At 45.5% G+C, this 12,212-nt stretch overlaps 1 protein-coding gene across 1 annotated transcript in view; it reads right to left on the reverse strand.

Annotated features, from left to right (window-relative positions):
* Nucleotides 1-9,686, reverse strand: part of cdk14 (cyclin dependent kinase 14) — a 55,264-nt gene extending 45,578 nt beyond the window's left edge. Inside the window, exon 1 of the mRNA XM_077012138.1 lies at nucleotides 9,591-9,686. Coding sequence (XP_076868253.1) covers nucleotides 9,591-9,632 — 42 coding nt within the window. The 5' untranslated portion in view covers nucleotides 9,633-9,686. The remainder of the gene's footprint in view (nucleotides 1-9,590) is intronic.
* Between the last annotated feature and the right edge of the window lie 2,526 nt (nucleotides 9,687-12,212).

Consider the following 12,212-nt stretch of genomic DNA (forward strand, 5'->3'; position numbering starts at 1 on the left):
CAAACTGTAAGTAGATAAAATAAAATTGGATAATTATATATATATAATGCTTTAAGAATATTTTAGGCCCTCTGAGAGGGCGTAGAGGGCCCTGACGGTTCCCCACTGGTGTGTATATATATATATATATATATATATATATATATATATATATATATATACGTGTGTGTGTGTCTATTGCTGTGCTGTTTTTGCAAAATTCACTTCATCACTATAAAATACACATAGCCACAAACATGGTCATATATAAACTACACAATGAAAGAGCCCGTGGTAGAGGCAGTAGTGTAATACACAAGCTTCACACAGGTCCTTCATCATCTGAGACACAGATATTAGTTATATCAATATTGCTTGATATTAATGTCATGATGGTGTATTCATATACACACCAACGTAACATTACTGCACACACACAGACCCATTAACCTAACCACACACACCCTCACCGCCCTGGTGCGTCATCATTCCAGTCAATTACTACAAGAGTTCATGTTGCTCCACGGATGGTCCTAGACATTAAAAAGTAAACTGGCCATTTAGAATCTTATTGAAGATGCCTCCAGAATCACAGAGTGAAGGAGTGAGGGACTGGGCCTGAGTGGATCACAGAGGGAGGGAGTGGATCAGCTTCTTCTTTGTCTGAACCCAGAGGTACGTGTGAGGGAATATGCACGCAGACACAGAGCCCACAGGCTTTGTGACAGGAAGCAATGCCTTAGCATCCAGAACTCCGCCCCTATAGAACGGACATTTCATTTCTGGGAAAATTACAGGACAAATTTGTCTAATTCATCAAGTACAGACCCATCTCCAGAACACTGAAAATTCTCATTAAAGCTCTAATTAGTGTCCCCCGACACTGATAAGGGCCTGATGAGACTACATCCGTCTCCCTTACACTAACACACATGGATGAACACACACACACACACACACACACACACACACACACACACACACACACACACACACACACACACACACACAGTACCACCGCATTCATAGTTCACACCTCCATGAGTCTGACTCAATATCATGGTCCAAATTTCCTTAGATGTCCTCAGCAGGAACATCATCCTGGTCCCACATGGTTCCTCAGCCTCTCTTCTCCTTACAAACGTCTGATATATTTTTACAGGGTTTCACAGTGAGACTTCTTAGTGTCTGGTCCCACACCTCCAAAAGCCTTGATCATTCCATCAAAGATTTTATACCTTCTTTAAAGCTAGAATGTCTATTCCTCTTTGAGAGACTTCTTTGGGTGTTTGTGTACTAGTGTGTGTGTTTGTGTGTGTGTGCTAGGGCTGCACGATTAATCGTAGTTTTATCGTTATCGCGATGTGAAGTTTCACGATAAACACATCGAAAGAGCCACGATAACTCCTTGAATAACAGCAAACTCAAATTGCGTTATCCTCGTCCAGCAATAGAGGGAGCTATTCGCGCTGCAGACTATGATCACGTGACGTAAGTAGGCAAGAGGCAGAGTGAGGCAGAGTTGCCAGGTTCTCGGTTTTCACACCAAATTGGGCTTGTTTGAAAATCCAGCCGCGGGTAAAAATTCTGGGGCCGCGGGGTGCGGTTTTTTGGGCTACTTTTGAGTTGGGCTACTGCGGAAGTTACAAGTCAACACTAAGAATCGATCGCGATATAATACTTAATTTGTCTCCAGTTCACACTCGCAACACCCCCCCCCCCGCCGACAACTTACACTCGCAGATTTTGTGCGGAAAGCTTTTGTAGGACCTGGCAACCCTGGAGTGGGGTGAACACGCTCATCAGACACGCGATTTGGTTTAAGCCTGGTTTACACTTGATGCGGCGCGAGGGTCCGGGAGGCGAAAATAACGTAATCGCGGTGGCTTCGCCCGTGTGCAATTGCCTCGCGCGCTGTCGATTCACGAGGTCGTGCACCTCTCGAATTTTGTAAGTTCGCGCGCGCCGCGTCTCGGCGCAATGAGAACAGTCATGTTTGCAGGGTTCATACACCTATACAAGGTGGAATTCAAGCACTTGTACGTCACTTTCAAGGTCCATTTCAATAATTCCCAGCACGTTATTGAATTAAATATTTATACATATACTCTAAATGATTCGAAATAATTCGCTTTTTTTATCACATTATTTAATGTTATTATTTATTTAAAGTTCGCGCGCGCCGCGTCTCGGCGCAATGAGAACAGTCATGTTTGCAGGGTTCATACACCTATACAAGGTGGAATTCAAGCACTTACGTCACTTTCAAGGTCCATTTCAATAATTCCCAGCACGTTATTGAATTAAATATTTATACATATACTCTAAATGATTCGAAATAATTCGCTTTTTTATCACATTATTTAATGGATATTTATTTTCAAAACGCCCAATCTTAACGTCTTCACGTTCTCTCATGTTTCGTCCTGGAATTACAAGAGGCTCGTATTTGTTAACGTAATACAAGAGAATTGTTCAGTCAGACAGATATTTGTTGTGAAACGAAGTAGTTACAATTTCAAGCCTTTTCAAATACTTTAGCCTAAATTCCAGCACTTTTCAAACCTGAAACACAAAGCAACATTAAAATTGGTCAGGAAAAAGTTCATTCCCCTGTATTTGAGTGGTGTTTTTTTATACTACTAGGCCTACATATCGTTTCGGACAACACTGCAAAGAATGTGACACGGCAAGATTAAACGCTTCCGCCGTTCGCGGAGGTTAACGAGGTGTGCGGAGTCGCTCACTCGTGAAAGTATAAACCTAGATTGAATCTATTGTTGAATAAACCTGCAAAATATTTGGAATTATTCTGGATTCATTACACAGTAAAAAACAAAACAAATTAACGTGCTGCTGTTCAGAGAGACACTACATTTCTGTATTTTAATCTTAATTTATCGTGGTTCACATCGATATCGGGATATCCAACAACGTTATCGCACATCGCAATTCTAGTCCATATCGTGCACACCTAGTGTGTGCGCATGTCTAAAGTGCTCCCCTCTCCATCTCTCTGTGAATCTTGGTTCCACTCTATCCATCTGATCTGCCAGCAGCCCCCTCTGCTACGTCCCTAGAGGAGAGACGTGACGGACCGGCGCCCTGAACGCACCCATCACAGCTTACTCACTCGCCTCCCAGTTCAATACTGGCAATAAACAGCTGATATAGTAAGAAAGCATGAGACATCAGGAGAGACATTTCTGACAGAAAAACATTTAAAATATTTATTTACTCATATGAATATATGATAAGCCATAAGCAAGCCAGTAATCAACTGAGGTCCCTCAATGATGCACAATTGCTGTGTGCGCGCGCGCGTGTGTATGTGTGTATGCGTGCATGTACATGTGTGTGTGTGCGCGTGTGTGCGCGCATGTACACGTGTGTGTGTGTGCGCATGTACGTGTGTGTGTGAGTGCGCGCACACGCATGTCCACGTGTGTGTGTGCGTGTATGTGCGAGTGTGTTTGTACATGTGTGTGTGTGTGTGTGTATGTATGTCCACGTGTGTGTGTGCGCGCGCGCATGTACGTGTGTGTGTGTGTGTGTGTGTATGTGCGAGTGTGTGTGTACATGTGTGTGTGTGTGTATGTATGTGTGTGTGTGTGTGTGTGTGCGTGCGTGCATGCATGTACGTCTGTGTGTACATGTATGTGTGTGTATGTACATGTGTGTTTGTGTGTGTGTATATGTACACGTGTGCGTGCATGTACACGTGTGTGTGTGTGTGTGTGTGTGTGTGTGTGTGCGCGCATGTACGTGTGTGTATGTGTATGTACATGTGTGTGTACATGTGTGTGTGTGCACGCATGTACGTGTGTGTGTGTATGTACGTGTGTGTGTACGTGTGTGTGTGTATGTACGTGTGTGTGTGTGTATGTACGTGTCTGCGTGTGCATGCGTGTGTGCATGTACGTGTGTGTGTATGTACGTTTGTGTGTGTGTGTGTGTGTGTGTATATATGTACACATGTGTGTGTATGTGCGCACGCATGTACATTGGTGTGTGTGTGTGTGTGCGCGCATGTACGTGTGTGTGTGTGCGTGCATGTACATGTGTGTGTGCGTGTGTGCGCGCATGTACACGTGTGTGTGTGCATGTACGTGTGTGTGTGTGCGCGCGCACGCATGTCCACGTGTGTGTGTGCGTGTATGTACGTGTGTGTGTACATGTGTGTGTGTGTGTATGTATATATGTGTGTGTACATGTGTGTGTGTGTGTGTATGTATGTATGTGTGTGTGTGTGTGTGCTTGCGTGCGTGCATGTACGTGTGTGTACATGTACGTGTGTATGTGTATGTACATGTGTGTTTGTGTATATGTACACGTGTGCGCGCATGTACACGTGTGTGTGTGTATGTGTGTGTGTACATGTATGTGTGTATGTGTGTGTGTGTGTGTGTGTGTGTGTGTAGACAGTTGGTATGTGGGCGTGTGTGTAAGGCAGCTGCTACAGTCTGCAGTATCCCTGTGTTTGTAAGCCCCTCAATCAGCAGTCAAGGCAAACCAAGAGATGTGTGTTAATAAGGCAGCGTATTAAGGCTGTAGCTGTGCACCTGCTGCGGTGCGTCTCCACCACCCCAACTGCCCAGAGGTCACGGGGCTTTTACAGTAACTCCCCACCGCCATGTTAACAGCAGTGTGCGTGACTACAGTGTGTCTGCTGGGAGGCCCTGAATTATTCACTTTTGTTCTCAACAAAAATGTTAATATACAGAAACCTGCAGTGCATTAGCTAGATTAAACCCTTCAAATGACACTGCAAGATGCAGCTAGGCTGCCATGTGCTCCTGCGTTTGAACTTACTAATGAAAACGAGGGAGCGAGTGAGACAGTACCAGGTGAGGCCTACAGGGGGTGCTGAAGATGTGGGAGCCCTCAACGATGTTACTCAAGACGGAATGTGCTCCAGACTCTTGACCCCTGACCCTTCAGAAATATCAGTCTTACAGAGGAAGAGCAGCCATAGCTCACTGGCTTCATGACAAGTTAAGAGCAGATAAGAAAAGCTTAACCCAGGAGCAGCAGTACTGGTGCAGAGCTGAGGGACCACTGTGGCTGGACTGTGGCTGGACCACTGTGGCTGGACTGTGGCTGGACCACAGCTGGACCGTGGCTGGACTGTGGCTGGACTGTGGCTGGACTCCCAGGGCAGGTCTGTCTTGGCTCCACTTCCTCACTCTGCTGTCCAACCCATAATTTCATTTGCTCCCTGTCTAGTGCTGCCTCTGCAATGCTAATTCCATGCTGGACTATTACGTAGCGCTGTGATGGTTTTATTGGCCTAATGCAGGAAGTCAGAGAGAGAAACATCACCTACATCTCAAAGCTGCAGCTAAACTCAGAGGCCAAACCCCAGTGGTTCTCTTGATTGTGAGAGAGAACAATGATTTTCCGCACTGACCAGGGAAAAGCAACTACCAAAAACAATCTCCAACTTCCACCTCTTCATCTCAGACTCAACCAAAGTGAGTTTTGATCATTAAAAGATGAGACATTACCAAACGTCCCCCAGGGCCATGAGCAGTCACATCTTACTGCGCTGAAGAGTCACTGGATTTCAGTGGCTGTCATGTGAAGATATTATGAAAATGGTGCACTGCTTGGAAAGTGAAGTGTAATAATATATATTTCATTTCAACAAGATGACAAGACCATCTAGTAATTTTCACACAAGTGTCAAAAACACAACATCTAAAGCAGCAGGAATTTCAGAAGGAAGCACAGAATGTGAGTGATGTTACTACTGAGAAAAGACTTGGCGCCTGGACGTCTGCTGTCTGAGATGCAGCGTGTCCTCTGTATTTTGCAATTGTTAATTATAGCCACAGCTAACAAAGTCCCTTCAGTCTCACTTGCACATGCAACAAAGACCCTAAAATTACACTTAGAAAATAAGGTAATTAGAATTCAGGTTTTTCCCTGAAGTGCCTAATAAAATGAAATGTTAAGGTAACCTTTACGTTACATAAACTCAAACATGGCTCACCCCACAGTGAGAAAAACATGCTACGTGTCCTGTGGATGAAGCAGCATTTACAGACCTGCGATACAGAGACGTGCTGCACGTTACTCACTTGTTGTCTATGTTTTATTGTGTCTATTCAATGCAAACTCATATTTTGAACCTGAACTGTAAAACCGAGTGTTTTTAAACTCTTCACTTTTATAAATTGTTAATACTTTCCCATAAACATCTTTGACTCAGGTTACAGGGATTGATGTTATTAAACCTAATTATTTATTTATCTGATTTTTAAAATAAATTTAACTAATTTAGCTAATTATATATTTATTCTCCAATTTATTTTCTGATGAAAATACATGCAGAAATGTATTCATGTAGTCAGTTTAAATCAGTTTCAGTTTTTGATAGGGTGGGGGGGAGTCACATTCATCTCACTTGTGGCCTGACAAAGAAACAATGTTTTCATGATCGTGGATGGCAGCTGGTTTATAGCTAAACGTTTTCTTGATTGTCTACCTGTAAAAGGCCCAAACTCATTTGTATTTGACTTTCATTTTATACTTTACCTTTATGTCCACTGTAAGGATTGTGTGGCTTGATGTGAAATAATTGTCATTATTCATTTTCACTCATCCATTTCCCAGTGATTCTCTGACTTTTTTATTTTTTTTACTGTGACTTTAAGCTACCCTGTATTGTCATTGCTGAAACACCTGACAACTGCAAAGTGGGCATGGCTAAAGTGGGCAGGGCTGAATAAGTGGAAATGTGTAAATGTGTTTGTTCTAGTGAGATCAGAGAGACAATAGACTTGAGCATTTATATTACAAATATTAGCTAATGTTAAATATTAGCCAACATTTGTAATCTAAATTAAAGTCGAACTAGATCACAACATTGACCAACTTGGCCTGGTGATTCACTCAGGTAATTGTACAAGTTAAAATAAGCAACTGCTGACCTCTGTAGATCATTTTTTCACACTGGTTTTTGATAGCAAACATAGTATTTCTATACATCTGGTCCTTTCTTTGGGTGCAAATCTATTGAAATGGGCTGGTGTTGGCATTTTAAGCTGTTTCAAGACACAATGTCCCACAATTTCCCTTTTTAATGTAGTGGGACACATCCCCTCACGAGGAGTGAGGTTGTCTCTCTGATGACGCGATGCACACTGGATCTGTCTGTGCATTGATGGAAGAGTTCGACAACCAGACAACGCTCTGAACTGCTGACTCATTCAGATTCGCCCTGGCAACCAAGGAAACCGCCACCTGTTGGTTTACTAGCGCGTTGAGGACAGTGATGGTCTATGAGAGGCAGTGCACCGTCAGCTGTGATTCAGTTGCCTCCACTGAAGCACCAGTTTATTGTTTTCTCATCATGGTGTGTCTGAGCCACGACACAGACCTGCGACGGGGCAGTTAAAAGGGTGTGTGTGCCGGCCCACAACTGTATGTTGTATAAAAGGCTTAATACAGTAAATCTGCTATGAGCTATAGCAATTTTTATTCATGTTTGCTCAGGTACATTTGTGGTTATGGCCATTTAATGGGAAGAGCTACAGAATTTACAAGATGACCCTAACTCGTGAACCAGAGGGTGGAGCTGAATCTTACACAATTCCTTCACCATTATGCACTCATTGCACTGAACCAAAACGGATTCTGATTCACTGCACATTTTGAGTTAATGTTTCCCGCAAAATGTAGCGATCTAGCTTAGAAAGGTTCCTATGGTTTCTGGAGTACAGTTATTCAAAATCATGAACTTGCAGAAGTGGCTGTCTGGTACTCGGATCGCGGTCTCGTGCCGCCGACAAAATCTCAGGCATTTTCATTCAGCATCACAGCAGCCCATTGATATCAAGGTCAAATGAACCTACAACAAGACACCAGCTAAAGACAGCAGGGGCGCAGATAGCACTGGGGATGGGGGGGACATGTCCCCTCCAGATTTATATTGACCCCATCCGAAATCTAGCATCTACAAGCATAAACGTATATATTGTACAGCTTGGTCCCCCTCACTTCAGAATTTCCATCTGTGCCGATGAATGACAGTAATGGTGATGCTGGATTCTGTCCACCTGTATATCTGAATTATATTAGTAATAGCAGAACAAAGAGTGTTATTCACAGGTGAACCACGGTGTGATCAATGACCTTCAATGTTAAACCATCTTGTGTCTCCACATCTCTGTTAGCCTGCTGCTCTCTTGCTACTGCACAAACACACTGAGGCCCTTACACATGGTGTCCAGTCCCATTGTGAAGTGTATGTCAGTAAGAGTAGAAACACCACATGATCTGTGGGAAAAAAACCCATTATAATCCAGTAATTAAAAATGTGTATGTCACTTGATCCCCCAACAGTGGCAGTGATTAGCAATTACAGTGATTCACTCCCTCTCCATCTACCGCTCTCCACCCCTCTACATCTACCCCTCTCAATCTACCCCTCCACCTCCTCCACCCCCTGTCCACCCCTCTCCATCTACCCCTCTCTCTTCTCTCCACCCCTCTCCATCTACCCCTCTCTATTCTCTCCACCCCTCTCCATCTTCCACTCTCCACCCCTCTACATCTACCCCTCTCCATCTACCCCTCTCTATTCTCTCCACCCCTCTCCATCTACCCCTCTCTATTCTCTCCACCCCTCTCCATCTTCCACTCTCCACCCCTCTCCATCTACCCCTCTCCACCACACATAGAGAACCGGCAGTGTCAGTTCCTCAACTGTTTACTGAATGTGGATCCAGAGCATGTGAAGCAGACTAACAGATGTATGGGGAACCTTCACCGGGGTGGGGGGGTGGGTCTCAGGTGAGCCACTCCCACTCTCTCATTCCACCTGTCATTTATGAATGTGTAACTATTAATTTGAATTTTAATGAGACGTGAAGGAAATAAACACTTTATTTATTCAAATCCACTGAGCCAAAAGGGAGAGATGAATTGCACAAGCAACACTGCCTGAATCCATCCCCCACCCCTCCTCCATCATCCCCCCTTCTGGAACCTGGCCTCATTCACTCCATCACACTCTCTCTTCTTTCCTCATCATTCCCACTCTCTTTCTCCAAACTGCAGCAGTTGTTGGCTCTGCCACATGGTGTGGTCCTGATGCTGAGGGAGGCTGTTGCACACCGCCCCTCCCTCAGTGGAACAGCCCAGACCACGCCCCTGCTGCCCCTCCCTCAGTGGAACAGCCCAGACCACGCCCCCTGCTGCCCCTCCTCAGTGGAACAGCCCAGACCACGCCCCTGATGCCCCTCCCTCAGTGGAACAGCCCAGACCACGCCCCCTGCTGCCCCTCCCTCAGTGGAACAGCCCAGACCACGCCCCCTGCTGCCCCTACCTCAGTAGAACAGCCCAGACCACGCACCCTGCTGCCCCCCCCCCCCCCCCCTCAGTGGAATAGCCCAGACCAAGCCCCCTGCTGCCCCTCCCTCAGTGGAACAGCACAGACCACGCCTCCTGCTCCCCCTCCCTCAGTGGAACAGCACAGACCACGCCTCCTGCTCCTGTCTAGATTAGCGGAGCTCCCTCATTTTCAAAACTGTGAAAGCTACACGAGTCTGTCCAGTCGCATGTTTGCAGGTCTGAGGAGCAGAAGGAGAAGAGAAGGTGCTTACCCTCACGTTGTCAGGATGGAGACCTCCAGGATGCTTGTCCATGTACTGGCACAGGTCTGTGTGCTGAAGAGACAGAGAGAGAGTGTGTGAGTGCGTGTGTGTGTGAGTGTACGTGTGAGCGTGTGTGTGTGCGTGAGCGTGTTACATGCTTAAGTTATGAGACTGATGGATCGAAGTGGAGATACAGCTGCATGTTCCAACCTTCATAAGTTACTTTTCCTCCTGAGCAGAGTTCACACGCGCTCACACACATTCATACATGCGCTTACACACGCACTCACACACGCACTCACACACGCACACTCAGCCATCTGGCTTTCAATGCACACCTTTAATCCGGATGCAGGAGCAGCGAGAACATGATAACGAGTGTGTGACGCCTAACGACGAGGATTCAGCGGTGTGTGTGTGTGTGTGTGTGTGTGTGTGTGGGTCTCCCTGTGAAAAGGCTGGAGGAGCATGTGGCCATGTTCGCTGACCCGGCCCGCATGTAAACACAGCTCGCAGGAGGAAGGATTACCCATGATCCTCGTCTCATTCTTTTATTGTAGTCGGCCTGCCGCTCGATGGGTGGGGGCGGGGGGGGGCGGGTGTGTGGGGGTGTTTGCAAACTCCTGCTGCTCTGCGTGTGACACCAACGACAAATGTGCTGCCTTTCATGAATAATGCAGCCAGCCACCAGAACGAGCCTCTATAAAGCCTGTCCATCACAGCCCCTCCTGTGCTCCGTTACACACACACACACACACACACACACACACACACACACACACACACACACACACTCCGTCTTGCTCTGTTTTTCTCCCCTGATGTCCATCTTCATTAGCAGGGAGCTGTGGAAAATGCATTGATTTCTTCTTGTGTTTGTTAGCAGCCTGAGCCTAAACAAGCCCACAGCAGGACGGTGTGTGAGGCATACTGAACCTGTGTCAGGAGAACGCTGATGAGCTCACGACGGGGGGGCACAATCCTCTCCAAACAAGAGACCCCCCCCCCCCCACACACACACACACACACACACACACACACTCTGAGCCAGTGCCCTCATCCGTGATCTTATTGTCCAATCTTCTTTTTTATGGTTTGCTTTCACACAATTTGTTGCTTTATATTTCATGAATAAATCAAATGTTCCATCTCATTTTGATTTCATCTCATTTTGATTTCATCTCATTTTCAGGCAGGAAGTACAATACACAGGAATATTCTTCATGTGGGCAAAAAATAAACCAGTGACACCATCTGAAATTACAGCATCTCACTTCTAATAGATTCCACACACACCACAGCTAAACTGGGATTTCTCCCGAAGGCCTGCAGTAAAAATAAATTCCCAAGAGTGAAAGCGTGATTTCTCTCACCTGCGCTTACGCGTGCATGCAGTGTGTGTGTGTGTGTGTGTGTGTGTGTGTGTGTATCCTGAGAGCAGGTGACTGGAGGTGTGGTCTGCAGTGTGAGGGCATTTGTTCATGTGTTCATGTGTTATGTGTTCATGTGTTATGTGTTATGTGTTCATGTGCGAGTGTGAGAAGGTCCCGTACAGTGTGTTAGTGGATGTGTATTCATGCGTGTGTCTTAGTGTCACTGTGTGCACTAGCATTAGAGCGGTGAACATTATTTCTGCAAGTGGCACGTGTCTCTGGATAAAAAGTGCCACTATTAACCCTTCACAGCCCCATACTGTTATTCGTGTACGCCTAATATATCACCCCTGTGGTCATCTTGTGATCCCTCACAAACTACCATCTAGGATCTTACTGGTATATAGCTCTGCATTCCTGTTCAAAGAATAAAACACTGTATTCATTTAAAATATTTTGTACAACCTAAAATATTGAACGTATTCCACCCCTTTATCCTGGGGGTGGTCTGTTTCCTCTAGTTCCCCTGGTGGGCCAATATATATATATATATATATATTGAACATTTCCATGGCACAACTTGCAATTTTTGTGGTTATAATTCATAAAAACAAGATCCTACCCCCTCCTCCAGAGACATCAAGACCACACCCCTTCCTCCAGAGACATCAAGACCACACCCCTTCCTCCAGAGACATCAGGCCAAGGAATTGGCTGTTTCAAGTCAGGAATCTCGACTGGAGCCAGCAACACTGGCCAGCTACTTTTGTTAGGGGGAAAAAACACTGTGGTCAATATAATACAATATTGATCTCTGCAGTCATTTCATTCCCCCTATTTGGTTTTTACTGTCCAATCAAACCACAAAACACAACAAAACAACATCACCATCAAAGCTCTGATCGGAGGATGAGGTGCAGATGCTCATCAGGGATGCAGAAACTGATACGCTTAAAGAACTGCAGACTGCTTAAAGAACAAAAAATGCCTGATGCATTATGGCCTGATGTTCACTACCTTACGTTACAGTGTAAATCATCGTCAGCGCTCCCTGTGCTGTCCCCCTGCCAACAGCGACCAGCATTCAGCGGTGCTCATGTATGTGACTTATCTTCTCATGTTGATCAACAACAGGAATCATTCCGTGTGTGTGTGTTGTCTGTTAGCAGCCACACCACGAGGGTTCAGCATCTTATGACATTTTGACTTGAACCCCATTTGGTTTCCATGACGGTTTGTTGTCACTGATGTAACATCA

This window comes from Brachyhypopomus gauderio, chromosome 7, assembly GCF_052324685.1.
Source record: "Brachyhypopomus gauderio isolate BG-103 chromosome 7, BGAUD_0.2, whole genome shotgun sequence".
Taxonomy (NCBI): Eukaryota; Metazoa; Chordata; class Actinopteri; order Gymnotiformes; family Hypopomidae; genus Brachyhypopomus; species Brachyhypopomus gauderio.